The 27,940-nt window shown below is 48.9% G+C and overlaps 2 protein-coding genes across 4 annotated transcripts; one reads left to right on the top strand and one right to left on the bottom strand.

The window, feature by feature from the left end:
- On the top strand, window positions 1-11,130 carry CHCHD10 (coiled-coil-helix-coiled-coil-helix domain containing 10). Of its 2 annotated transcripts, none has more exons than XM_075897855.2 (4): window positions 1-158; window positions 3,503-3,713; window positions 10,201-10,348; window positions 10,864-11,130. In XM_075897855.2, exons 1-4 carry the CDS (start codon window positions 115-117, stop codon window positions 10,881-10,883), a joined length of 423 nt encoding a protein of 140 aa, XP_075753970.1. In that variant the 5' UTR covers window positions 1-114; the 3' UTR covers window positions 10,884-11,130. The 2 variants fall into 2 exon arrangements, with proteins under 2 accessions (XP_075753970.1, XP_075753971.1); XM_075897856.2 differs by having other exon boundaries at window positions 7-158; window positions 3,506-3,713.
- CZH22orf15 (chromosome Z C22orf15 homolog) lies at window positions 3,432-27,940 on the bottom strand. 2 transcript variants are annotated; one of them, XM_075897853.2, is made up of 6 exons: window positions 25,180-27,926; window positions 22,396-22,482; window positions 20,232-20,357; window positions 19,934-20,008; window positions 17,178-17,350; window positions 3,432-3,804 (listed from the first exon to the last, which is right to left on the bottom strand). In XM_075897853.2, exons 1-5 carry the CDS (start codon window positions 25,202-25,204, stop codon window positions 17,178-17,180), a joined length of 486 nt encoding a protein of 161 aa, XP_075753968.2. In that variant the 5' UTR covers window positions 25,205-27,926; the 3' UTR covers window positions 3,432-3,804. The 2 variants fall into 2 exon arrangements, with proteins under 2 accessions (XP_075753968.2, XP_075753967.2); XM_075897852.2 differs by lacking the exons at window positions 3,432-3,804; window positions 17,178-17,350 and having other exon boundaries at window positions 19,147-20,008; window positions 25,180-27,940.

Below are 27,940 nucleotides of genomic sequence, written 5' to 3'. Positions count from 1 at the left end.
AGCCCCGCGGCGCATGCTCAGTCGCAGCCCCGCGGCGCCGCCCGCCCACATGGGCCGGCCCTTTAACTCCCCGCCCGGCGCCGCGCTCAAGGAGACTCGGGACGCGGCTGCAGGATGCCCCGCGGGAGCCGGAGCGCGGCCCGGCCGGGGGCGGCCAGGTACGGGGGGGGGGGGTCCCCGCTGGCTCCGGGGTGGGGCAGCGCGTCTAGGGCAACTCCGGCCCGCGGGCCACACGGTCCCCCCCCAGCATTCCCACGGTGCGCCCCCCCCGCCCCAGCATTCCCACGGTGCGCCCCCCCCGCCCCAGCATTCCCACGGTGCGCCCCCCCCGCCCCAGCATTCCCACGGTGCGCGCCCCCCCCCCCCCAGCATTCCCACGGTGCGCCCCCCCCGCCCCAGCATTCCCACGGTGCGCGCCCCCCCCCCCCAGCATTCCCACGGTGCGCCCCCCCCGCCCCAGCATTCCCACGGTGCGCCCCCCCGCCCCAGCATTCCCACGGTGCGCCATTCCCACGGTGCCCCCCCCCCGCCCCAGCATTCCCACGGTGCCCCCCCCCCGCCCCAGCATTCCCACGGTGCCCCCCCCCCGCCCCAGCATTCCCACGGTGCGCCCCCCCGCCCCAGCATTCCCACGGTGCGCCCCCAGCATTCCCACGGTGCGCCCCCCCGCCCCAGCATTCCCACGGTGCGCCCCCAGCATTCCCACGGTGCGCCCCCCCCGCCCCAGCATTCCCACGGTGCGCCCCCCCCGCCCCAGCATTCCCACGGTGCCCACCCTCCCGCTGCGGGGCGGCGGTGCTCTAAATCTCCTAGGCTGCCTCTCCCTCCATCCTGCAGTGCGAGAGGGCTACCGGGGGGGGGCGTCTTTCCCTTTCTCAGCCAGGTACCCCCCTGCCCCACTGATTTTTTCCGTGGGTCTCTGCCCTTGCACCCAAAAGGCCCGCAACTCCTGATTTGGGGCAGTGCTTCGCAACCAGGGGTCCAAGTACCCTTAGGGGGTACTCGAGAGAGGTCTCTGGGGGGGGGGGGGGGACTGACATTTGGCGAAACCGGACTGTGGGTTGTCAGTTTCACGGCGCTTTCTGATGCTTGTACTTTTTCCACCCCAAAATTTCGTTGCCCGCCTGGCAACGGTGACGTTGTTGAAACCAATGTGTGGCGACGGTAGAAAAGAAGGGTGGGTCTGAAAACTGTAGGTACTAGGGGGTGCTTATAATTGTGTGGGTTTCTTTTGAAAAAGGGGTAACTTATAAAAAAGTTGAGGCACTGGTCTAGGGGGTGCCAACCACAGCTGATGAGCTGGTTTGATGGGAACCACGTCCCTTGTTCCCCCACCTGTCGCCAGTCTGGCACGTGGAGGGGGGGAGGATCTGTTATTGGCCCGGCTGTGGATGGTGGGCGAGCCAAACTTTCTGCTACACAGCCGGACTCTTCCACCAGCCCAAGGTCACGGCTCAATCCAAGGTCAATCGCCTGGTTCAGTATGAATCCGTAGCACCGGTGGGAAGGACTTGGTGAAATGGTGAAACCTGGGAGCTGTCTTTTGCCCTGGTGAGAACCCCAGGGAGGACTTCCTTCGGGGTGACTTTGTGGGTCACCTTCAGTCTGTTTGCACGCTCCTCACCGATAAATGCTGTTTCCATCCTGCAGCTGGAAAGGCGGAACTCGCCCTCTGGGACCCTGATCTCGCTCTGGAGCGAGTTAATCCATTAGAAAAGCCCAATGCCAGGTGTAGTCATGGTGGTGTCTTTGATGGTCTGAGGGGGTGACTTTACCCAGGGTGTTGTCCTTATGACGTACAGGACATCCCCACTATAAGTCTTCCCGATACACAGCCGTGCCACGGTAAAGTTGTTGCTGTTTGATGAGTTAGAACGACGGTGCTCGATCATGGACCATACAGCTCCCCGAAGGCCACATGGAAAAAATGGCACATTAGGTACATTACGTACCTTTTTTCCAACTAACAGCAGCTATGAGGGGGGACACAGAGGTAAACGAGGCTCAGAAGGAGGCCATGAGCAAAAAAAGGTTGAGAAACACTGCATTAGAATAGTGTTTCTCAGCCAATAGTACAAGTACCCTTAAGGGTACTTGAGAAAAGTCTGGGGGGTTACATCAACAACTAAAATTTGGAGAGAATTTTTGTGTTCAGTTTTAGAGTTTTATTATTTTTGTACTTTTTACACCCCAAAATTTCATTGCCCGCCCACGATGAAGTTCAAACGTGTGACAACGGTCGAAAAAAATTGTCTGAAAACTGTAGGTACTGGGGATGCTTACAATTTTTTTTTGAAAAAGGGGTACTTTATTAAAAAAAAGTTGAGAAACTGCGTTAAGTTCTCCCATTCCCCGCTATAAGTCGTGCCAAATACTCCCCACCAATTTGCTTAAAGGGAAGTCAGCTGTGGGGAGAGGGGAAGTTTTGTTTTTTTTAACAGATCTTGGACTTCTGGGCTTTGTCCACACTGGCGGCTTCTTGCACAAGAACATCTCGTGCAAGACGTCTTGCGCAAGAGTTCTCGTGCAAGACGTCTTGCGCAAGAGTTCTCGTGCAAGACGTCTTGTTTCTGTTTTTTGAACAGATCTTGGACTTGTGGGCTATGTCCACACTGGCGGCTTCTTGCGCAGGAACATCTCGTGCAAGAGTTCTCGTGCAAGATGTCTTGTGCAAGAGTTCTCGTGCAAGAAGTCTTGTTTTTTTTAAACAGATCTTGGACTTCTGGGCTATGTCCACACTGGCGGCTTCTTGCGCAGGAACATCTCGTGCAAGCACTCTTGTGCAAGAACACGGCCACACAGCCATGTGCGAGTTGTGCTTTTGCGCAAGAGCGCCCATGGCGGGGTGGACGCTCTCTTGCGTCAGAAAGCTCTGGTGGCCGTTTTAACCATAGGGATTCCTTGCGCAAGGAATCCCTGCCGAGCGTCCACACGGCCCTCTTGCGCAAGAGGCCTTACACCTGTCAGAAAAGAGCGTAGCTCTTGCGCAAGGAGCCGTCTCTTATCACGCCGTAGTGTAAACTTCCTCGCACAAGAGCGGGCGGGCACTGTGGGCGCTCTGCGGATTCTTGCGCCAAGAACGGCCGTACTGGCGCACGAACCCGCCAGCGTAGACGAAGCCCTGGTGAGGACAGCCCGAATTTTCCCATAAGTGGCTGTTTGGTTAGGGGGAGGGCGTGAATTCCTCTGCTGGCGCTTGCAGGTTTGACGGGCAGTAAATAGGCTTCGATAAATCGCTTCTCGGCTTTTTGAAGGCAGAGATCGAGTGTAAGATCGGGGCTGGCCGAGCTAGATTGGTAACCACAAGGCTGCGGTCCACGGGGTCCTTTGTTCTTTCGCTTGCTGCTAAACTGGTCTCCGAAAAGTGCTGCTAAACTGGTCTCCGAAAAGTGCCGTGCGCAGGATTCGGCCTCGCACCCACGCCACGAGTACACCTTTCCTTTGCCACTTTCGCTAACTTGTCTTTCTTCCTCTTCCCTCTGCTCTGGTCCCTTGCACGCAGCAGTGTAGCGCCTTCTCACGCCCACCCGCCGGCGTCCGCCGTTGCAGCTCCGGCGGCGCCCCAGCAGCCCGGCCTGATGGCGCAGATGGCCACCACCGCGGCAGGGGTGGCTGTGGGCTCGGCGGTGGGTCACGTGGTCGGCAGTGCGCTGACGGGGGCGTTCGGCGGAGGGAGCGGCGCCGAGCCGGCGAAACCGGCCAGTCCTGCGCAGGTAAGGCAGCGCCGGGGGGGCGCTAGGGAGCTGCGTGGAGTCCCGGAAGTGGGGCTGGTGGGCGGGTATCCTAGAGGGCCTTCCTGCATGCCTAGACAACACAAACAATAGCCACTTAAAACCCTGCTCTTACTGAGAGTTGGCTGGGGTGGGTGGGGGTGGGTGTGTGTGGGAGGGGGCTGTGGGGTTTGTGAGGGTGGGTGTGTGTGGGAGGGGGCTGTGGGGTTTGTGAGGGTGGGTGTGTGTGGGAGGGGGCTGTGGGGTTTGTGAGGGTGGGTGTGTGTGGGAGGGGGCTGTGGGGTTTGTGAGGGTGGGAAGGGTGGGTGGGTGTGGGAGGGAGCTGTGGGGTTTGTGAGGGTGGGAAGGGTGGGTGTGGGAGGGGGCTATGGGGTATGTGGGGGAGGGGACTGGGGGGTGTGAGGGTGGGAAGGATGTGTGTGGGGAAGGGGTGGGGATGTTTTTGTTAGGATGTGTGTGGGGGTGGAGGAGTATGGGGAGGGGGCTGTGGGGTTTGTGAGGGTGGGAAGGGTGTATGTGTGGGAAGGAGCTGTGGGGTTTGAGGGTGGGAAGGGTGTATGGGGGGGAGGGGGCTGTGGGGTTTGTGAGGGTGGGGAGGGTGTGTGTGTGTGAGGAGTGGGGGTGTTTTTGTTAGGGTGTGTGGGGGGGGAGGTGTGGGGTCATGTGGGCGGGGGCTATGGGGTTTGTGGTGGTGGGGAGGGTGTGTGTGTGGGGGTGTGGGGATGTTTTTGTTAGGGTGTGTGTGGGGGTGGAGGGATGTGGGGAGGGCGTGTGTTGGTGTGTGTGTGGATAGGTGCGGGTGGGGGATGTGGTGTGTGTGGGGGTGTGTGTAAGTAATTAGGTGCATGTTTGTGCCTTGAGTGAATTTGGCCAGGCTATACCTGTGATTTTTACTGAGAACGAGCCACATTCCCTCTAATTTTTTTTTACATCTACGCGTGGAATAAATTTTGTGCACACCAAGGCATGTGCAGGTGTGCACCACCAAAAGCAACCCACGCTGCTGGCCAGAAGTACTCGACTAATCAGCTGCGCGGCACTGAAATCTCTCTTGGCCGGCCGCCCAAGCGCTCGGCTTCCAGCGAACGCTGAACAGAAAGGCAGGACTTGGCACTAGAGCAGTGTTTCTTAAACTTTTTCAGACCAAGGAACACCAAACAAGCATTGGCTTTTTATGCGCAACACCAAGGATTTTTTGTGTGTGCTTGTGGGGGGGAAGGGGGAGGACAGGGGGAAGTTGGCCGGCCAAGAGAGATTTCAGTGCCGCTTAGCTGATTAGTCGAGTACTTCTGGCCAGCAGCGTGGGTTGCTTTTGGTGGTGCACACCTGCACATGCCTTGGTGTGCACAAAATTTATTCTTCGCGTAGATGTAAAAAAAAAAAAGCCTCCTGCCCCTTTAAGGGTGGCCATTTTGAACTCTGTTCTTCACGGCACACCTCCGACTGCCTTGCTCCGCGGATCAGTTTCAGAAACACTGCGCTAGTCTGTAGAGGAACCCGCCACACGCCTAGTATCTCCCTAGCGGTTGGACACACGGATCTATCGAATTCTGGTCACTTTCGATATGAAGCTGCTTGGATCCATACCAGCTGGAGAAGCCGTGTCACGTTCCATCTTTGCCGTGTTTAATAGGAAGCCTCCCTCCCCTCCGCTACCTGAATTGTCACTCCCAAACAACCAGACGCTTTCCTGCATCTCCAGCTTGCTGCTTACAGGGTGGGGCAGTTAGATGACTCTTGGGGGGGCCCATTTGTTGGAATGGGTCCTGCGTCTACCCCTGGGGCTGAACAGGGTCTGTGGTTTGGACAGAGATCTCTGTCTTCCGTCGGGGGCAGGCCCTTTCTCGTTTTAATCCTGCCCCGGGGGGTAGTTGCACGTTGCCACTGGAATTGAATTGCTCTGCTGCCGTGTCTGTCTAAAGTGGGGCTAATCCGGACTCGTTTTTCCGGGCTGTCGAGGAGAAGAGATGAGCTTTTTGGAGAGGTAGCGCAACAGGGTCTTCTGCCTGGGAACTATGTTAGGACCCACCAAGATTGCTCCAAGGATCGGTCTTAGGACCAATCCTATTCAACGTATTCATAAACGATCTGGAGAAAGGGGTAAACAGCGAGGTGGCCACATTTGCAGACGATACTAAACTGCTCAAGGTAGTTAAGACCAAAGCGGACTTCGAAGAACTTCAAAAAGATCTCACCAAACTGATTGGGTAACAACATGGCAAACGAAATTTAATGTGGATAAATGTAAAGTAATGCACATCGGGGAAAAATAACCCAACTTATACGTATAAAATGCTGGGGGCTAATTTAGCTACAGCTAATCAGGAAAGAGATCTTGGAGTCATGGTGGATAGTTCTCTGAAGATGTCCACGCAATATGCAGCGGCAGTCAAAAAAGCAAACAGGATGTTAGGAATCAGCAAAAAAGGGATAGAGAATAAGACGGTGAATATCTTACTCTCCTTGTATAAAACCATAGTACGTCCACATCTGGAATACTGTGTATACAGATGGGCTGTGTCTAGACTGGCCAGTTTTTCCGGAAAATCAGCCGCTTTTCCGGAAAAACTTGCCAGCTGTCTACACTGGCCGCTTGAATTTCCGCGAAAGCACTGACTTCCTACTGTAAGAAATCAGTGCTTTTCCGGAAATACTATGCTGCTCCCGTTTGGGCAAAAGTCCCTTTTGCGCAAAACGTTTGCGCAAAAGGGCCAGTGTAGACAGCTCAGATTTGTTTTGCGCAAAAAAGCCCCGATGGCGAAAATGGCGATCAGGGCTTTTTTGCGCAAAAGTGCGTCTAGATTGGCCACAGACGCTTTTCTGCAAAAAGCACTTTTGCGGAAAAGCGTCCATGCCAATCTAGACGCTCTTTTCCGAAAATGCTTTTAACGGAAAACTTTTCCGTTAAAAGCATTTCCGGAAAACCATGCCAGTCTAGACGTAGCCATGTGGTCTCGTCTCAAAAAAGATCTACTGGCATTAGAAATGTTTCAAGAGAACGGCAACTAAAATGATTAGGGATTTGGAACGGGTCCCGTGTGAGGAGAGATTAAAGAGACTGGGACTTTTCCGCTTGGAAAAGAGAAAACTAAGGGGGATGCGCTAGAGGTCTATAAAATCATGAGTGGTGTGGAGAAAGTGAAAAAGGAAAAGTTATTGACTTGTTCCCATCATATAAGAACTAGAGGCCACCAAATGAAATTAATGGGGAGCAGGGTGTAAAAGAGACCTAGATAAATTCGGGGAGCAGGTTTAAAACAAATAAAAGGAAGTTCTTCACACAGCGCACAGGAAACTTGTGGAACTCCTTGCTGGAGGAGGTTGTGAAGGCTAGGACTAGAACAGGGTGTAAAAGAGACCTAGATAAATTCGGGGAGCAGGTTTAAAACAAATAAAAGGAAGTTCTTCACACAGCACACCGGAAACTTGTGGAACTCCTTGCCGGATGAGGTTGTGAAGGCTAGGACTAGAACAGGGTGTAAAAGAGACCTAGATAAATTCGGGGAGCGGGTTTAAAACAAATAAAAGGAAGTTCTTCACACAGCACACAGGAAACTTGTGGAACTCCTTGCCGGAGGAGGTTGTGAAGGCTAGGACTAGAACAGGGTGTAAAAGAGACCTAGATAAATTCGGGGAGCAGGTTTAAAACAAATAAAAGGAAGTTCTTCACACAGCACACAGGAAACTTGTGGAACTCCTTGCCGGAGGAGGTTGTGAAGGCTAGGACTAGAACAGGGTGTAAAAGAGACCTAGATAAATTCGGGGAGCAGGTTTAAAACAAATAAAAGGAAGTTCTTCACACAGCACACAGGAAACTTGTGGAACTCCTTGCCGGAGGAGGTTGTGAAGGCTAGGACTAGAACAGGGTGTAAAAGAGACCTAGATAAATTCGGGGAGCAGGTTTAAAACAAATAAAAGGAAGTTCTTCACACAGCGCACAGGAAACTTGTGGAACTCCTTGCCGGAGGAGGTTGTGAAGGCTAGGACTAGAACAGGGTGTAAAAGAGAACCTCCATGAATTTATCTAGGTAAGTCCATCAATGGCTATTAGCCAGGATGGGTAAGGAATGGTGTCCCCAGCCTTTGTTTGTCACAGGGTGGAGATGGATGGCAGGAGAGAGATGGCTTGATCGTTACCTGTTCGATTCACTCCCTCTAGGGCACCTGGCATTGGCCATCCATCTCCATCCTCTGACAAACAGAGTCTAGGGACACCATTCCTTACCCATCCTGGCTAATAGTCATTAATGGACTTCACCATCATGAATTTATCTAGCTCTTTTTTTCAACCCTGTTGTTGTCCTTGCCTTCATAAACTCCTCCAGCAAGGAGTTCCACAGGTTGGCTGTGTGAAGAAGAACTTCCTTTTATAAAGCATCTGGTGGCCTGCTAGGGTCTGACCTTGCAGAACAACATCTGGCCCATGGGCCGTTTATTGCCCGCCCCATCTGTGGAATGTGTGGGGTTTGGCTGGCTGATTGCTGGTCACGGTTCTAATAACTCCCATAGAATATAGAGGCCCAAAGAGTCAAAGATGTTAACCTGACAGAGGTTATGTCTAGACTACATAGAATTTTTGAAAGAGGCTATGCTAATTCCGTGGGAGTTTGCCTATCTTCTTCCGATCTCCATTCGAAAGAGGATCTTTCCAAAGTGAAAGTAGTCTGGACGTGGTTTTTTCAGGAAAAAACTCCTTTCGGAAAAAACTGCTCTTCCTTAAATTATACACATTTTTTTTTCGAAAAAGGGTTTTTTCCCGAAAAAAACTGCCTCCAGACTGCTTTCACTTTCAAAAGTGAGATCGGAAGAAAATTATCAAATTCTCATAGAATTTGCATAGCCTCTTTCGAAACTCCTCCTCCCTCCCCCCAGCTTAGACGTGCCCTCAGTCCCTGCCGAACAGTAAACATTTTGCGACAAAGTTCGTGGCTTGGACAAAGACCTCTACCTGTTTCGTATCATGGCAGCTGCATCCTTAAAAATCTGTAACTTTTTATGAAAGACACCGAAAACAATGAAAATCGGTTGCAGAATTTGAAATACAACGTTTTAAGGCTTTTGTTGGTATCGAGGGCTACATCTAAACTACACCTCTGTCGTCAGAGGGATGTACATTAGATGTATCGAAAGTGCAAATGAGTTTGGGATTTAAATATCCCATGCTTCGTTTGCATAAGGGTGGACGCCGCTTTTTTAGAAACGGGGCTTTTTTTTTTTTTTTTTTAAAGGCAGTTTAGACGGGGCATTTTCAACAGAAATGCCCCGTTTTGAAAGATCCTGTACTCCTCAAATGAAAAAAAGCGTCGGCTGCCATTATGCAAATGAAGCGTGGGATATAAGGACAATTCGCAACGTTTAATGGAGAAATGGTCGGAGGTAAACAGGATGAAATTTAATAAAGACAAATGCAAAGTGCTCCACTTAGGAAGGAACAATCCGTTTCACACATACAGAACGGGAAGCGACTGTCTGGGAAGGAGTCCGGCAGAAAGGGATCTAGGGGTCATAGTGGACCACAAGTTAAATATGAGTCAGCAGTGTGATGCTGTTGCAAAGAAAGCAAACGTGATTCTGGGCTGCATTAACAGGTGAGTTGTGAGCAAGACACGAGAAGTCATTCTTCCGCTCTACTCTGCGCGGATTTGGCCTCCGTTGGAGTCTTGTGTCCAGTTCTGGGCACCGCATTTCAAGAAAAGCGTGGAAAAATTGGAGAAGGTTCAGAGAAGAGCAACAAGAATGATGAAAGGTCTAGAGAACATGAGCGATGAAGGAAGGCTGAAAGAATTGGGCTTGTTTAATTTGGAGAAGATTAAGGGGAACATGAGCCGTTTTCAGGTATCTAAAAGGGAGTCACAAGGAGGGAGAAAACTTGTTCATCTTGGCCTCTGAGGATAGAACAAGAAGTAATGGGCTTAAACTGCAGCAAGGGAGGTTTAGGTTGGACGTTAGGAAAAAGTTCCTAACTATCACAGTGGTTAAACACTGGAATAAATTGCCCAGGGAGGTTGTGGAATCCCCATCTGTGGAGATATTGAAGAGTAGGTTAGATAAATGTCTAGCAGGGATGGTCTAGACAGTTCTGGGTCCTGCCATAGGGGCAGGAGACTGGACTCGATAATCTCTCGAGGTCCCTTCCGGTCCTAGTATTGTATGATATTTAAATCCCGGCTTTATTTGCACTTTGATCCATCTAATTTACATCCCTCTGCCTCCAGGTGGGTATAGTTGAGACACGGCGTAAGAGAGGTTTTTTTTAGTCTCCGTTTGGCCATCCCTTTTGTGTATTTGACGAACTGATAATTTAGGACTGGAATGATTCGGAAACCAGCCCAAGATAATGAGATGCGAGCAGCGTTTCGACACCTGTTTATCCTGATCGGTAGCTAAACACGGCTCATTGCGTTTCTCCTTCTGTCCCGGAGGTTGTGTCCTAAACTGGGATGTTTTCTTCTTTGTCGCGTGTGTGTAGGAGCCCAAGCCGCCTGCGTACCAGCCGTCGCAATATGGACCTTGCCTCTATGAGATGAAACAGTTCTTGGAATGTGCTACCAATCAGAGCGATCTGACCTTGTGCGAAGGCTTCAACGAGGCGCTGAAGCAGTGCAAATATAACAATGGTGAGTTTTTTGGTGGGTTTTGCTGCTGAGTGCACAGATGGGAGAGCGGTCAAGTTTGCGACGGATCAGCTTGTGTTGGGTGACTTAGTCCGGCGGGGTCTGAGCGTTCGAGCGGTAGCTGATGGGTCGTTTCTCCTAAAGAAACCGAACCCCTCCTGGTGGAAGAGGTTGTTGTCCTCGTTGACGTGATGGCAAGTCCCCACGCCGCTGCCATTTCAGGAATGTTGTACCCTCCATGCATGGAAAGAAGAAGAGAGTCACTTCTTGGTCCATGACTTAACGGCGTGAAAATGGCGGTCCAGATAGTGGACTTTAGGGGTTGGGTGCTCTATTGCCAAGTTGCTTGTGAGCGCCTACCCCTTTCCCAGTAGTTCCTCTTTGGCAAATTGGCAAGAAATAAGGAGATGGTGCTTGGTCAAAACTGGCGCCTCTTGTTCTGGCCAGTTGTGGGGAGTTGACCTTCAGGGAAGCGCGTTTCTGCCGGATACTGAACTTGAGTTTCTCCAACTTTGCAGGTGTGTCTTCCCTCCTGTGAAGAAATTCAGCGCTACCCGCAGGGAAAGGAGAGCCAGAAAAGAATGGAAGAGCAAGGAAGGAAGAGCTAGTGACCAAAGTAACCAGTGGAAGGGAAGACTAGTCCGGCCGGAGCAAAGAGCCACAATAGAGCTAATTCGCTTCTAGAAGTGCCAGGAAAGACCGATGGTTGGAATTTGAGGCTTTCAGAATCCAGATCACATTTTAATGCCTAGATCTAATAAAAGCAGATGGTTTATTTTAATCGATGAGCCGTTTGTATGTTGTCGCTTACTCTAGACGCGAAGGCTTTTGCCGTTCTGGTCTCTCAGGCTGCATCTACATTGGCACGATTTTGCGCAAAAACTGGCTGCCTGTCTACCTTGGCCGCGAGTCCTTGCGCAACTGACGTTCTAATGTATGAAATCAGGGCTTCTTGCGCAAGAACGAGGATTCTCCCGCTCAGGAATAAGCCCTTTTGCGCAACTGTTCTTGCGCAAGAGGCCAGTGTAGACAGGCGACATGAATTTCTTGAGCGAGAAATCCCGATGGCTAAAATGACCATCGGAGCTTTCTTGCACAAGAGAGCGTTTACACTGGCACGGATGGTCTTGCACAAAGGCACATGCCAGTATAGATGCTCTCTTGTGCAGATAATTTAACGCAAGAGTTCTTGCGTTAAAGGGTATTTGCGCAAGATCATGCCGATGTAGACGTAGCCTCAATGTTCTTTCTTCCCCTCCCCTTCCAGGCAAAGGGGAGCAGGAAAATTTAAAATCCGTGTGGCTGGATGACTCCGCAAAACCAAATGAAGTCTGGGCCTGGATTTCCACTCGCGGGACATGTACGCTGCCCTGCTGTGCTGTTTTGTCTGCTGAAAAGGCCAGATCAGGAAGTCTGCAAGGCAGGGGTGGGGACCTCAGACGCAGGGTCCGGAAGCTGCCCCTGACTTGCCTAGAGCTGGCTCTCGAAGCTCAGTATTGGGGAACCCATCCTTGAGCTCCAGTTCCCCCCCCCCCCGCCACCCTCCTACAAGGGGAGAGGGCTTTTCTGTGGGCCCCCGACCTGAAAAAGGTTCCCCACTTCTGCTCTAAGGGTACGGCTATTCAAACATAACAGGGTGGGCATCTGAAGGAACAGAAGAGACATCTATCCGGGATGGTCTAGTCAGTACTGGGTCCTGCCTTGAGGGCAGGGGACTAGACTCGATGACCTCTCGAGATCCCTTCCAGTTTTAGTGGTCTGTGATTCCAATAAATCTGTTAGTCTAGAAGGTGCCACAAGACTTCTCGTTGAAATGAATTAGACATCCCCCGAAAACATGGCTCCGCAAAAGCCCAGCGGGTTCAGTTATACGGGAGCAAGCTAGGAATGAGTTCCCTAGGGAAGTAGTAGAGTCTCCCTTTCTAGAGGTGTTTAAGTCTCGGCTTGACAAAGCCCTGGCCGGGTTGATTTAGTTGGGATTGGTCCTGCCTAGAGCAGGGGGCTGGACTTGATGACCTTCTGAGGTCTCTTCCAGTTCTATGATTCTATGAACACGCAGCAAAATCGAAACTGACGCAATTAGGAATGCAGCTGCCGGCGGCAAGCAAAACGCTGCTTTGAATAGTAAAGTTGGGATTTTCTTTCCGCGTGGACGAAATTTTTCCAAAACTCTTAGGGTGTTTCTAGACTGGCCAGTTTTTCCGGAAAATCAGCCGCTTTTCTGGAAAAACTTACTAGCTGTCTACACTGGCCGCTTGAATTTCCGCAAAAGCACTGACTTCCGCAAAAAGCACTGATTTCTTAGAGTAAGAAATACTATGCTGCTCCCGTTCGGGCAAAAGTCCCTTTTGCGCAAAACTCTTGCGCAAAAGGGCCAGTGTAGACAGCTGAGATTTGTTTTGTGCAAAAAAGCCCCGATGGCGAAAATGGCGATCGGGACTTTTTTGCGCAAAAGCGCATCTAGATTGGCCACGGATGCTTTTCCGCAAAAAGTGGTTTTGCGGAAAAGCATCCATGCCAATCTAGATGCTCTTCTCCGAAAATGCTTTTAATAGAAAACGTTAAAAGCATTTCCGGAAAATCATGCCAATCTAGACGCAGCCTTAGTTATTTTAATTGTCCTTTCTCTGTGGCGCCTGACGGAATTGTCTGAATTTCATTCCCTGGATGGGTTTGTAAGAAGAATTTCTGCTACTGTAGTTGGATTACTCTTCGCTGTTTGGCAAAACGGGGAAGCTGTATTTCTCCCCTAAACATAACACAAGAATGGGCATACCCCAACCTTGAAATTTAGGCCTTTCCCTCACCAAAACTTGACGATCTAAACTTTGGGCCGGGTTTAGTTTCTTCTGCCATCTGACTTCCAGGGCACGTCTCGACTTGCTTTCACTTTCGAAAGAAGATATGTAGATTGGTGTGAATTTGCATATCTTCCGATCGCTTTTTTTGGAAGAGGTTTATTTTTAAAAAGAAAGTAGTTTAGATGCAGTTCTTTCGGGCAGAAAAAAACACAGTTTTTCGAAAACCGTTTTTCCTAAAACAACAAATGCTCTGGTAGCACTTTATAGACGAACGAAACGTAGATGGTATCATGAACTTTCGTGGGCACAGCCCGCTTCAGATAACTGGAGAAGGGAAATAATTTTCCTTTCCAAATGCAAACAGATGGACATTATACCTAATGGCCTAAGGGTGGAAAACCCACTACAGTAACAGACTAACGCGGCTACCCATTGAAGCTCCTCCTAAAACAATGAGGTTTACGCGGTTCTTTTGAAAAAGGGTTTCCCCCTCCCCGTAAGAACCACGTCTGGACTACTTTCTTTTTTGGGAAAAAAACCTCTTTCGAAAAAGCGATTGGATGGTATGCAAATTTGTGCCCAATTTGCATATCGTCTTTCGAAAGTGAAAGCAAATCTAGACATGCCTGCAAGTGCTCCACGGTGAGAGAGATGGCCAAGGGAAAATCTAGATGCGAAGGACATTCAGGTTTTCTTTTGTGTATAAGGGATGAATTTGTGGTCCTGGGAACATCGATACAAATCTGCAATAACTAACAGAGCAACTCGCAAACATACCTACTGCAAATGAGATCAGAATTGGTGTTTGCACATGGGCTCACACATCTGTGAAAAACCAATTCCGTGCGGCGTTCCATGCACTCTTAAATCACTATTGGAATTCCGTGACATGCTGCTAATATTTTATGAAATACGTTCTACTCTGGTTCATACAAATATTCCTCAGTGATCCACTTTGGCCTCAGAATTGGTGTTTGCACATGGGCTCACACATCTGTGAAAAACCAATTCCGTGCGGCGTTCCATGCACTCTTAAATCACTATTTGAATTCCGTGACATGCCGCTAATATTTTATGAAATACGTTCTACTCTGGTTCATGCAAATATTCCTCAGTGATCCACTTTGGCCTACTCAGGCTATGTCTAGCCTGCGGGCTCCTTGTGCAAGAAGCTTTTTGCAGAAAAGATCTTCCGCACAAACGTGCGCAACAGCACCGCCACACTGTGAAAGCGCCTCGGAAAAGCGATGCGCTTCTGCGCGCAAGAGCGTCCACACTGCACAGACGCTGTCTTGCAAGAAAGCTCCGATTGCTATTCACAGAATAGCCACCAGGGCACCTGTGCTTTTATTCGATTGCCTCTTTGTGCGCAAAACCCCCGTTTCCTATCCCCACTTACTTGTTCCCATAATATAAAATCTAGGGGCCACCAAATGAAACTAATGGGCAGCAGGTTTAACACAAATAGAGGAAATTCTTCACACAGCGCATAGTCAATCTGTGGAACTCCTCGCCAGAGGAGGTTGTGAAGGCTAGGACTATAACGGGGTTGAAAAGAGAACTAGATAAATTCATAATGGGCAGCAGGTTTAACACAACTAGAGGAAATTCTTCACACAGCACATAGTCAATCTGTGGAACTCCTCGCCGGAGGAGGTTGTGAAGGCTAGGACTATAACAGGGTTGAAAAGAGAACTAGATAAATTCATAATGGGCAGCAGGTTTAACACAAATAGAGGAAATTCTTCACACAGCGCATAGTCAATCTGTGGAACTCCTCGCCAGAGGAGGTTGGGAAGGCGAGGACTATAACAGGGTTGAAAAGAGAACTAGATAAATTCATAATGGGCAGCAGATTTAACACAAATAGAGGAAATTCTTCACACAGCACATAGTCAATCTGTGGAACTCCTCGCCAGAGGAGGTTGGGAAGGCGAGGACTATAACAGGGTTGAAAAGAGAACTAGATAAATTCATAATGGGCAGCAGGTTTAACACAAATAGAGGAAATTCTTCACACAGTGCATAGTCAATCTGTGGAACTCCTCGCCAGAGGAGGTTGGGAAGGCGAGGACTATAACAGGGTTGAAAAGAGAACTACGTAGATAAATTCATAATGGGCAGCAGGTTTAACACAAATAGAGGAAATTCTTCACACAGCGCATAGTCAATCTGTGGAACTCCTCGCCAGAGGAGGTTGGGAAGGCGAGGACTATAACAGGGTTGAAAAGAGAACTAGATAAATTCATAATGGGCAGCAGATTTAACACAAATAGAGGAAATTCTTCACACAGCGCATAGTCAATCTGTGGAACTCCTCGCCAGAGGAGGTTGTGAAGGCTAGGACTATAACAGGGTTGAAAAGAGAACTAGATAAATTCATAATGGGCAGCAGGTTTAACACAAATAGAGGAAATTCTTCACACAGCGCATAGTCAATCTGTGGAACTCCTCGCCAGAGGAGGTTGTGAAGGCTAGGACTATAACAGGGTTGAAAAGAGAACTAGATAAATTCAAGTTCGTAAATGGCTATTAGCCGGTATGGGTAAGGAATGGTGTGTCTTGTCTCTGTTTGTCGGAGGATGGAGACGGATGACAGGAGAGAGATGGCTTGACACCTGGTATTGGCCACTGTCGGCAGACAGGCTACTGGACTGGATGGATCTTTGGTCTGACCCAGTATGGCCGTTCTTATGTTCGCACACCTTTTTGTGGAAGAGTTCTTGCGCAAAAAGGAGTTGTTCCTCGTAGAAAGAGGGGGACCTATACTGCAAAACCGTCTCTGTTCTGTCGATTCACTGTAAATTTTCTTGCCCAAAACGTTGTTGTTCCTCGTAGAAAGAGGGGGACCTATTCCGCAAAACTCTCTCTTCTTTTGATTCAGTGTAAAGTTTCTTGAACAAAAACAGCCTTGAGGTGAGGACGCCCTGCGAATGTTTGCACAAAACGGGCCGTGTTTGCACAAAAACTCGGCAGTGTAGACGCAGTCTCTGTCCTAAGAGTGTCCCGTTAGAAAGCAAATAACGGTTTTGATGAGGCAGAAAGAATACGATCGGCTTTACTCCCCCATACGGAGTGTGCGTGCTGTGCAGGTCACCGCAATAACGAAAGGCACGTTTACTTCAAATGACATGATTATTATTTTTCTTATAAAAGTACCAGCTGTTCTTTCGGGGGGAAAAAACCCCTTTTTCGAAAGAATTCTGTAAACCTCATTTTTTCCGGAATAAGGGTTCTTTCGAAAAAGGGTGGGTTTTTCCGACAGAAGAGTGCTAATGTTTTCCTTCGAAAAAAATCTCTTCCCAAAAGCGATCGGAAGAGATTATGCAAATGAAGCGCGAGATTTGTAAATCCGCGCTTCATTTGCATGTTCGATTTCCCTCCTTTGCATTCCTCTTTCGAAAGAGGGAATGTAGTCTAGACCAGTGGTCCCCAACACGGTGCCCGCGGGGGCATTTGTGTGCGCCCGCCAAGTGCTCGGGGCTGGCCTGGCCCCGGGCATGTGGCGCACGCATGGTGCCAGAGCCGGCCTCAGGCGCACGGTGAGCACCGGCCCCAGGCGTGCGGCGCTTGGAGGGGGCGCCAGGCTCGGGCGCGTGGCGCTTGGTGGGGGGGTGCGCCAGTCTCTGGCGCACGGCGCTTGGGGGCAGGCCTGCCCCAAGTGTCCCTGCCCTCTGGCGCCCGGCGGGCGAACGGCCACGCCCCCTGGTGCCCGACAACCTCCAATGGTTGGAGACCACTGGTCTAGAGCAATGTTTCTTAAACGTTTTAAGACCGAGGAACACCAAACATAATTTTTTTTTTTTATGAAGAACACCCAGGATTTTTTTGTTGAGCAAAAAAAAAAAAGGGGGAGGAGGGAGACCGAGGGAAAAGTTATTGAGCAAAAAAAAAAAAAAGGGTTGGGGAGAAGTTATGGAGGGGAAAAAAAAAGGGCTCTTGCCCTTTTAAGAGTGGCCATTTTGAACTCTCTTGTTCTCCGCGGCGCACAGTTTAAGAAAACTTTTCCGTTAAAAAAGTGATCCTCTAACCTATGTATCTGGGCCTGCTGGAGAGGATAAAACTTTCTTAGTCTGCTGTGTGCTTCTCAACTTGGCTGGAGAACCCAGGTGTGGTTCCTTAGCCTGGCCGAACTTCCTCTGCGTGGAAGTCTTCCCCGTGCCGTCCTTCAACGGAGGGTGTGCGGATAACTTCTGCAGCCGCTCTGGGGAGCAAACCCAGAAACCAGCGGTTAGTTTCTCGCGAGGCTCCGGCTTTCTAAACGAAGAACTGGTTTTTGGACTTTCGCATCCCTGTTCTGACCCACTCTCCAGCTACGTCGACACTGGCACGATTTTCCGGAAATGCTTTGAACGGAAAAGTTTTCCGTTCAAAGCATTTTCGGAAAAGTACGTCTAGATTGGCAGGGCATTTTTCCGCAAAAGCACTTTTTGTGGAAAAGCGTCCGTGGCCAATCTAGACGCGCTTTTCCGCAAAAAAGCCCTGATCGTCATTTTCGCGATCGGGGCTTTTTTGCGGAAAACAAATCTGAGCTGTCTACACTGGCCCTTTTCCGGAACAGTTTTCCGGAAAAAGACTTTTGCCCGAACGGGAGCAGCATAGTTTTTCTGGAAATGCACTGATGATTTTACAGTAGATCGTCAGTGCTTTTCTGGAAATTCAAGCGGCCAGTGTAGACAGCTGGCAAGTTATTCCGGAAAAGCGGCTGATTTTCCGGAATAACTTGCGAGTGTAGACACAGCCTCCCTGTTTATCCTGAGCTAAAACCCGTCATTCTTCCGATTCTTTGGGGCCGTGTCTGAAACGGGGTTGGTGACTTACCTGCCTACTGCTCGTGGATGGGGTGAGGATTAGTAAGATAACATTAGGAAGCTCCGGGCGCAGTACGGATGGAAAATCATGTCCCATTTAAGCTAACCAGACACGGTTTGGCTTGTGGTTAGTTTTGTGTCTTTTTTCACCCGTGTTCCTGGGATCTTTTGTTCCTTTATTCAGAGCAACATCTATGGTGGGCCAAGTCAGGCCTGGAAAAAGTCACAAAAGGAACCTCAGGCCAAGTTCTGCACAAAGGGCTGTGAAATGCAGCGGTGATGGCGGGGCAGGAGCGGGTGGGTCTGCAATTTGGCTGCTAGTGGTCTGTGGACCCCGGTGCTCTGCGATGGGACTGCAGGAGGGTCTGTGGAAAGTTTAAAAGTAAGGATCAGGCCCCCCATGGACCCGATCCTCCCTTTCTCTCTCTCTTTTCTCCCTCTCTTTTTTCCTGTTTCACCCTCTCTTTTTTCTCTTTTCCCCCCTTTTTCTTTCTTTCTCCTCTCTCTTTTTTCTGTTATTTTCTTTTCCTCTTTCTTTTTTCTCGTTTCCCTCTTTTCTCTCTCTTTTTTTCTTTTCTCTTTCTCTTTTTTCTTGTTTCCCCCTCTTTTCTCTTATTTTCTCTTTTTTCTTTTCTCCCTCTTTTTCTTGTTTCCCTCTCTCTTTTTTTTCTCTTTTTTCCTCTTTCCCCCGCTTTTTCTTTCTTTTTCCTCTCTCTTTTCCTGTTATTTTTTCTCGTTTCCCTCACTTTTCTTTCTTTTTCTCCCTTTTTCCTCTCTTTCCTCTTATTTTCTGTTTCTCTTTTCTCTTTTTCTTTTTTCTTGTTTCCCTCTCTCTTTTTTTCTCTTTTTTCCTCTTTCCCCTGCTCTTTCTTTCTTTCTTTCTTTCTTTCTTTCTTTCTTTCTTTCTTTCTTTCTTTGTAATTTTTCTCTCTCTTTTTTCTTTCTTTATCTCCCTCCTATTTCTTTCTTTCTTTCTTTCTTTCTTTCTTTCTTTCTTTCTTTCTTTCTTTCTTTCTTTCTTTCTTTCTTTCTTTCTTCTCCCATTTACCTCTTTCTTTCTTTCTTTCTTTCTTTCTTTTTCTGTCCTTTTCTCTCTGTCTTCTCCCATTTACCTCTTTCTTTCTTTCTTTCTTTCTTTCTTTCTTTCTTTCTTTCTTTCTTTCTTTCTTTCTTCTCCCATTTACTCTTTCTTTCTTTCTTTCTTTCTTTCTTTCTTTCTTTCTTTCTTTCTTTCTTTCTTTCTTTCTTTCTTTCTTTCTTTCTTTCTTTCTTTCTTTCTTTCTTTCTTTTTCTCGTTTCCCTCTCTTTTTCTTTCTTTTTCTCCCTTTTCCCTCTCTTTTCTCTTATTTTCTGTTTCTCTTTTCTCTCTCTTTTTTTCTTGTTTCCCCCTCTTTTCTCTTTCTTTTTTTTTCTTTTCTCCCTTTTTTTTCTTTCTTTTTCCTCTCTCTTTTTTTCTCTTATTTTCTGTTTCGCTCTTTTGTCTTTTCTGTTTCGCTCTTTTTTCTTTTCTCTTATTTTCTGTTTCGCTCTTTTTCGCTGTTCTCTCTCTTTTCTTGTTTCCCTCTCTTTTTTCTTTCTTTTTCTCTTTTTTGCCCCTCTTTTTTCCCCCTTATTTTCTTTTCTCCCTCTTTTCTTCTTGTTTCTCCCTCTTTTCTCTTATTTTCTTATTTTCTCTTTTTTCTTTTCGCCCTCTTTTTTTTCTTTTTTCCTCTCTCTCTTTTTTCTCTTATTTTCCTTTTCTCCCTCTTTTGTTCTTGTTTCCCTTTCTCTTTTTTCCTCCCCCCTCCCCTCTTTTTTCTTTCTTTGTCTCTCTTTTTCCTCTCTCTTTTTTTTCTCCTGCGGGAAGGGGAGCGGCGTCCATGAAATGTTAATAGATTGAAAAGGGGTCCATCCGTATGTTGAAACGTTTGGGAACCATTCATCTAAAGCACTGGTGTTTCTGGGGTGATTTGATGGACTCGGGTACCCGTTTTCACCTGCCAGCTCAGGGTGGTGTTCTTCCAGGTTCTCCAGGAGGGATTCATAACACGTCGGTTCTGAGTTTTCTCCTCCTGCCGACAGAATTCGTTCAGAATTAATTCACTTCATATTCTGGATGCTGTTTCTGAGCCATGAGACCTATGCGGGCTTGGATCGGCCTGCGACGTCCCTTCCAGAAGTAATTGTTTCACACTCTTGTAAGACATGATGCATGACACAATCCCTACGTGGTTTCTTTCTATCCCCCTACCGCCCCGTGTTCTTGGCTTACAGGGGGTTTGGCAAGAAACTTACGCACAACTCTGATGAGGATGTAATGCTGCCTCTCCTGTAGGTATTTCCTGGCTAGCTCAGAACCAGGACTTTCCACTTGGCTCAGGTTCATCAGCATCCCGGACTCATCTAGAAGATCAACGCAATCTGGAGAGAGAGGTTGGATTAAGACGCACGTCCCGACACACCTGCACATGGTCGGTCTCTACCTGCCGCTCTAAAATTCATACCGCGTTGGCTTCTCGACACATCTGGACGACGTTCTTTCGAAAGGAGCTATGCAAATGCGGCGCTAATTTGCATAGCTTCTTCCGATCGCTTTTTCGAACACATTTTTTTTTAAGAAAGCTGTTTAGACACAGTTCTTTCGGAAAAAAAACACCGTTTTCGAAAGAACCCTTTTTCCTCAAACAATGAGGTGCGCGGAAAAGGGTGGGTTTTTTTCTCAAAAGAACCGTGTCCAAACTGCACTCTTTTTCGAGACAACCGCGTTCGGAAAAGCAATCGGGAGAAGCTGTGCAAATTAGCCCCAAATTTGCATAGCTCTCTTCGAAAGCAAAACATAGTCTAGATCTATCCCTTTTCTCAAGAGAACTGCATCCAAACTGCTTTCTTTTTCGAGACAACCGCGTTCGGAAAAGCGATCGGGAGAAGCTGCGCAAATTAGCGCCGAATTTGCATAGCTCCTTTCGAAAGCAAAACGTAGTCTAGATCTATCCCTTTTCTCAAAAGAACTGCGTCCAAACTGCTTTCTTTTTCGAGACAACCGCGTTCGAAAAAGCGATCGGGAGAAGCTGTGCAAATTAGCGCCGAATTTGCATCGCTCCTTTCGAAAGCAAAACGTAGTCTAGATCTATCCCTTTTCTCAAAAGAACTGCGTCCAAACTGCTTTCTTTTTCGAGACAACCGCGTTCGGAAAAGCGATCGGGAGAAGCTGCGCAAATTAGCGCCGAATTTGCTTATCTCCTTTCAAAAGAAAAACGTAATCTAGATCTATCCCAGGGATCACTGAGGAAAGCGCCGAAACGTAGCCAAATGGAAGCCTCTTGAATTCTGAATAAGGGTATGCTTAGACTATATTGTTTTTTCGAAAAAACCGCCCTGTTTTTGAAAAAAAAAACCCTTCACCTACATCCACGCTACAATCATGTTCTTTTAAAATTTAATCAAAAGAACGCAGGGCGGTTTTGACATTGGTAAACCTCAAATTACAAGGAAGAATGCCTTTTTCGAAAGAGCTCTTTCGAAAAAAGGAGTGTGCGGATGCGGAGCAGAGATATTTTTCGAAAGAAGAGGCAGGCTTTCTTTCGAGAGAACGTCCGTGCAGTCTGGATGCTCTCTTTCGAAAAAGCACATCACTTTTTTGATCCGGTTTTGAGGTGTGAACGCTCTCTTTCGAAAGAAGCTTGTAGCCCCGTGAGCAGCTAGTGCCGTTTAATGAATCGAATTTGAATTTCAAGCTTTCGTTTATTCGGACGAACTTTCCCGGGCGTCCTTGTGTAAAGTTGTCCCTCTGCTCCGCCCATTAGGTACAGTCGGTAAGAGACTCCACCTGGACAAGGGACTTGGTAACAGAGATAGGAAATCCACTTGCCCCCTCCTGGTATGAAGTGTTCTGCCTCCATGTGTTGTAAAGACAATGTTTTTCAGTCACTAAAACCGCCAACCAGCCATGGCTGTCTGCCTACTTCAGTGTTTCTTAAAGTGTGTTCCGCGGCACACCGGTGTGCCACGAGGCAGTCGAAGGTGTGCAGCGGCGAACAACCGGCCTTTAAGGGGCGAACAACCCCTTTTAAGGGCGGCGAAGAATTCAAAATGGCCGCCCTTAAAGGGGTAGGCGATCTTTTTTTTTGTTTGTTTGTCCAATTAAAAAAAAACTGTTTGGTGTTCCTCAGTCTTAAAAAGCTTAAGAAACACTGGTCTATTTTGTCCAGTGCTTAGGAAAGGACTATGGGACTCTCGATGTGTATTTCCTAGTGGACTCTTAGTATGTGGCATTGATCACAAGCTACGTAGGGCCACGAGGAAGGGACCTTTTATGAGACAGAGAGAAATACTTCATCTGTGTGTTTGTCTGACCCTCTCCACCCCAATGGGACCCATTTTCCACCAGCTCCATCTCTGAAGAGCATCTGTGTCAGTCCCCCAAGTAGGTGGCCCTACGTGAGGGACGGAGATACGGTACCTTCTGGCCTGCACTGGCATTTCCGCTTCAAGTGTGCGGTGAGACTCAGGACACGGCACTGCACGTTCACAATCTCGTGGCAGTCGGCTGGGAAGGTGAACAAGGGAATTAGCAATGGGAGAGACAGCGATTCCCACCCACCCAACCCCAGACGCCGTGGTAGATGGTTCAAGTACAATGAAGAGACAGTGGTTTTCTGCTCATGGCAGCCGGCGTGGCAAACACAACCAGCAGGGTCAATTTAGCTGCAGAAGGGGATGTATCATAGACCGCTCTGGAGCTATACACCTGGACTTCTTCCCTGGTCAACCAGAAAGCAAACCAAGCCAGGAGTAGCCTCACTGCTTCATAAGAAGCCTGTGGATTTGGTTTGGTGGGTGCGACCTTAGTCTGATGAAATAGACCAGCGATTCCCAACCTGTGGGCCACAGACCCTGGGTGGTCTGTGACGGTACTGCAGGGGGTCCGTGGAAAGTTTAAAAATAAGGATCGGGCCCACCATGGTGGGCCTGATCCTTTCTGTTTCTGTTTTTCTCTCTCTTTTATCCCTCTTTTTTTCTTGCTTCCCCCTCTTTTTTCTCTTATTTTCATTTTCTCTCTTTTTTTTCCTCTCCTTTTTCTTTTTTTTCTTGTTTCCCGCTCTCTTTTTTCTCTCTTTTCTTTTTTTTTGGCTTTTTCTATTTTTTCTCTCTTTCCTTTCTCTCTCTCTTTTTTTCTTTTTTCTTTTTTCTTTTTCTTTTTCTCTTTTCTCTCTCTTTTCTCGTTTCTCTCTTTTCATTCTCTTTTCTCTCTCTTTTCTCGTTTCTCTTTCTCTTTTTCCTCTCTTTCTCCCTCTTTTTCTTTTTCTCTCTCTTTTCTTTTTCTTTTTCTTTTTTCTCTCTTTTTTCTTTTTCTTTTTCTCTCTTTTTCTCTCTTTCTTTTCTCTTTTTTCTTTTTTCCTTTTCTAATTTTTCTCTTTCCTTTTTCTCTCTTCTTTTTTGTTTTTTCTCTTTTTCTTTTCTCTCTTTTTTTCTCATTTATCTTTTCTCTTTTTACTCTCTCTTTTTTCTGTCTCTCTTTTTCTCTTTTTCTTTTCTCTTTCTCTTTTCTCTTTTTTCTTTTTCCTCTGTCTTTTTTCTTTTTCTTCTCTCTTTTTTTCCTCTCTTTCTTTCTTTTTGGCTTTTTCTCTTTTTCCTTTTTCCTTTTTCTTTCCTTTTCTATTTCTCTCTCTCTCTCTCTCTCTCTCTCTCTCTCTCTTTTTCTTGTTTTTCTTGTTTCCCACTCTCTTTTTTCTCTCTTTTCTTTCTTTTGGCTTTTTCTATTTTTTCTCTTTTTCCTTTCTCTCTCTCTTTTTTTCTTTTTTCTTTTTCTTTTTCTCTCTTTTCTCTCTTTTCTTTCTTCTCTTTTTCTCATTTCTCTTTTTTCATTCTCTTTTCTCTCCTTTTTTCTCGTTTCTCTTTCTCTTTTTCCTCTCTTTTCTCCCTCTTTTTCTTTTCTCTCTCTTTTTTCTTTCTTTTTCTCTCTTTTCTCTCTCTTTCTTTTCTCTTTTTTTCATTTTTCCTTTATTTCTTTTCTAATTTTTCTCTTTTCTTTTTCTCTCTTTTTTCTCATTTATCTTTTCTCTTTTTTCTGTCTCTCTTTTTCTCTTTTTCTTTTCTCTCTCTCTTTTCTCTTTTTTCTTTTTCCTCTGTCTTTTTCCTCTCTTTTTGTCTTCTCTCTTTTTTTCCCTCTCTTTTCTTTCTTTTGGCTTTTTCTCTTTTTCCTTTTTTCCTTTCTCTCTCTTTTTTCTTTTTCTCTCTTTTCTCTCTCTTTTTCTTTTCTCTTTATTCTTTTTTTCTCTTCTCTTTTTCCTTTTCTCTCTTTTTTCTCTCTTTTTCTTTTCTCTCTCTTTTTTCTTTTTTCTTTTTTCTCTGTCTTTTTCCTCTCTTTTTTTCTTTTTTTTTCTCCCGCAGGCAGGGAGGAGAAGAGGGCCCATGAAATGTTAATAAATTGAAAAGGGGTCTGCATGCTCAAAAAGGTTGGGAACCACTGAAATAGAAGAAACAGGGACAGTCGGCACAACCGGGCCCTCTGCTCTCCCCTCTGCCAACCTGCGACTGTCACATGAGGTGAGTTTGGGCACCTCAGCTGGATCACCAGTGGATATCTGCCTAGACAACGTTTAAGGGCAGCTGCAAAACAGCCAGTGTCTTTTGTTAAATGACTGCGTATGCTGCATGGGCCTGGAACCTTTTATTCCCTCAACAACTTTGCCCTGGCTCTTCATGCTCTATCCAGTGCAATTTTGGCTCTTTTTACACCAGGGGAGGCCAATCCGTTCTGGACAGTCTCCTTTCATGCTTTGAGGCCTGTGCCTGCAAATAATACCGGACAACGCTTGGCTCTGATTTCAGTACATTGCTCAACCACCCCCCGCATCTCAAATCTCTTTCCAGAGGAGGTGAAACACTGGTCTGATATATGGGGAAACTGAGGCACAGGGGGCTCCCACAACAAGTCTGGCTTTCCTAGGGGAGGCAGGACTCAAACCCATGACCCTGTTCTCTAAAAGCACGCACCCTATTCCCTAGGCCATGTGGGAACCCACCTCACCCTCTTGCTGCAGGGAGGCCTTGCCAGGACTCTCCCCCCCCCGGACTCCTTGCTCTAACCATTAGACACCACAGCCACCCCAAATACGCTGGTTAAGACTTCAGGCAAAGTGGAAGCAGGCCTGCACGGTGGGAAGAACAAGAACACGCAACAGGCGGCCGTGTTTCCTGACACGAGACACCACCGGGCGAAATCCGAGCTCTTGCCACTTACCTCCGTAGCTCACGGTGATAAACATGGTGCTTCCAGCTCGGCCGCTCCCTCCTGGGGGGTGCTGTGCGGCCCCCCCTCGCCCGAGGACTGCGGTGAGGGAGGGCTCGCATTGCCTTGTGTTGCGGGACGGACAGCCTTGGTAACCGAAGCCCGTGAGGACCAGCAATGTGATGAGCCTGCCAGGAGCCGGTGGGAGGAGTTATTCAGGCTCTGAATGATTTCGACAAGTGGATTTCCCAGCAACGGGGAAATGAATCCGTCCGGTTCCACGGCTTTGGAGCGGCTGCCGCAAGCATCCGAGACGGTTCCCCTCGCTCCGTTCCAATGCCTCCGTCTCATCGTCAGCAAATTAACCTGGGGACCAATCCCTCGGGGGTTTCCTCGCCCGGCTCCGGTGCAAGGCGGACGTCTATTTCTCCCTGCCGATGCACGGTGTGCGTCAATCAGTTTTACCCCTGGCAGAGAAGGTTTGGGGGTACTTTCGTGGGCCCTCACTTGTGTATGTATTGTGCCAGTGCGGAAGGAGCTCCCTCGCTCCGGATACCACCCAGAAAGGACGGCACTCGGGATGGGCTGACGCAGACTGAGGTGGCAGCCTGACAGCTAGATAATTTCCTGGAGGTTAGGCCCATCAAAGGCTATTAGCCAGGGGATAAAATGGTGTCCCTAGCTTCTGTTTGTCTTCACACAGCGCATAGTCAACCTGTGGAACTCCTCGCCGGAGGAGTCTGTGAAGGCTAGGACTAGAACAGAGTTTAAAGAGAAGCTAGATAATTTCATGGAGGTTAGGCCCATAAAAGGCTATTAGCCAGGGGATAAAATGGTGTCCCTAGCTTCTGTTTGTCTTCACACAGTGCATAGTCAACCTGTGGAACTCCTCGCTGGAGGAGTCTGTGAAGGCTAGGACTCGAACAGAGTTGAAAGAGAAGCTAGATAATTTCATGGAGGTTAGGCCCATAAAAGGCTATTAGCCAGGGGATAAAATGGTGTCCCTAGCTTCTGTTTGTCTTCACACAGTGCATAGTCAACCTGTGGAACTCCTCGCCGGAGGAGTCTGTGAAGGCTAGGACTAGAACAGAGTTTAAAGAGAAGCTAGATAATTTCATGGAGGTTAGGTCCATAAAAGGCGATTAGCCAGGGGATAAAATGGTGTCCTTGGCCTCTGTTTGTCAGAGGCTGGAGAGGGATGGCAGGAGACAAATCGCTTGATCATTGTCTTCGGTCCACCCCCTCTGGGGTACCTGGTGCTGGCCACTGTTGGCAGACAGGATACTGGGCTAGATGGACCTTTGGTCTGACCCAGTACGGCCGTTCTTATGTTCTTATGTCCTGTCCGGTTCCAAGAAACCAGCCACAGATCCCAGGTCAATTTCCCTGTCGACAAACGGCATTATTCCTCGTCGAATTCGGTTTCCCGCCGTCGACAAATCTGCCGCGTTCTGTCGCCGGACCTCGGCGGCAGTGGAGACGCAGGGATCGTTTTGCCGACAAAAGTCCACGTTTGTCGACAACACTCTGTAGTCTAGACACACCCGGAAAGAAGGATCTGGTTGGTGGACAGTTGCGGTGGCTAAGTGCCGGTTACAAGCGGAGGTACCACCGAAGTCCCCCTCCCGAACAACGCTGGCGTCAGCCGCAACATTCACCCCGTTTCCCGTCTACCGTCTACAGCAGACCTGTGCCCGGCGACTGTCACGGAACGTTTTCGACATGACAGTCGCTGGGCATTTCACCCGGTGCAAAGACGTCAGTACCCCCGAGCTGCCACGTGAGGGGGGTGTTGGGTGACGGTGACAGACAGAGGCCTGTAGGTTGTGAGCCTGTCAGCCCTCGGAAGCAAGGTGGGGACACCTCTGCCGAGTGTTTGGCACGGAGACCCTCCAGGGAAACTCAAGGGGGCCCAGGGAAGAGGCGCTGGGGACGGAGACGGAGACGGAGACGTGGGTCCCCGTCTGCCAGCACTGAACACAAGGGCCCAGCGTGGGGTCTACAAACAAGCTGGGACCAGGGGGGCACATATAGGTCCCCCAGGGATAGAGGGCGGCTGCATTTAGTGCATAGGGGGCCCCGAGCCGGGGAAGGGGGAGATCCAGGAGTCGGGGTGGCAGGGTGCTGGGGAGAGCGCGTGCCGGGCGCTAGGGCGCAAAAGGCTCCACTCAACCCAGTCGCTGCTGCTCTTCTTCCTCGGACTCTCGGGGGGGGAGGAGAAAGTTCAGAGCCGCGGCCTCCTCCGCCCTCCCCTCGGCACCCGGGGGCAAGAGGAAGGCACAAGCCGAGCGTGTTCCCCTCGCGCCCTCACAGGGGAGAGGAATTAGACCCGGGGCATGCGGCTGCAGCCCTCCCCAAAGGGTGCCCGGGGGGGCTAGGGGCTGGGGCAAGCCGGGGGGGGGCACTTAACCCCAGCCTGCCCCTTTCACACGCCTGGGGCCTGCTGCTTCACACGGCGGCCTGCGGGACAGTCCTGAGAGCAGAGCGAACCCTCTCCCTGCCACCGTCTCCCTGCCACCGTCTCCCTGGCACCGCCTTCCTGCCACCGTCTCCCTGGCACCGTCTCCCTGGCACCGTCTCCCTGCCACCGTCTCCCTGGCACCGTCTCCCTGGCACCGTCTCCCTGCCACCGTCTCCCTGGCACCGTCTCCCTGCCACCGTCTTCCTGGCACCGTCTCCATGCCACCGTCTCCCTGGCACCGTCTTCCTGCCACCGTCTTCCTGGCACCGTCTCCCTGGCACCGTCTCCCTGGCACCGTCTTCCTGCCACCCT

The sequence above is a fragment of the Pelodiscus sinensis genome, chromosome Z, assembly GCF_052426305.1.
Source record: "Pelodiscus sinensis isolate ZL-2025 chromosome Z, ASM5242630v1, whole genome shotgun sequence".
Classification (NCBI taxonomy): Eukaryota; Metazoa; Chordata; order Testudines; family Trionychidae; genus Pelodiscus; species Pelodiscus sinensis.
Note: the sequence above shows the minus strand (reverse complement) of the source record. Positions and strands in the feature narration are given on the sequence as shown.

Bases quoted from the DNA above. Each gene is read 5' to 3' on its own strand.
- CZH22orf15 (XM_075897852.2), bottom strand. From the start codon at position 25,204: ATGTTTATCACCGTGAGCTACGGAG. The intron at 22,483-25,179 runs GTAAGTGGCAAG...TCACCTTCCCAG, and splicing joins TATCACCGTGAGCTACGGAG to CCGACTGCCACGAGATTGTG. The intron at 20,009-20,231 runs GTAAGTTTCTTG...TTCTGTCGGCAG, and splicing joins CATCCTCATCAGAGTTGTGC to GAGGAGAAAACTCAGAACCG.
- CHCHD10 (XM_075897855.2), top strand. From the start codon at position 115: ATGCCCCGCGGGAGCCGGAGCGCGGCCCGGCCGGGGGCGGCCAG. The intron at 3,714-10,200 runs GTAAGGCAGCGC...GCGTGTGTGTAG, and splicing joins AACCGGCCAGTCCTGCGCAG to GAGCCCAAGCCGCCTGCGTA. The intron at 10,349-10,863 runs GTGAGTTTTTTG...CCAACTTTGCAG, and splicing joins GCAGTGCAAATATAACAATG to GTGTGTCTTCCCTCCTGTGA.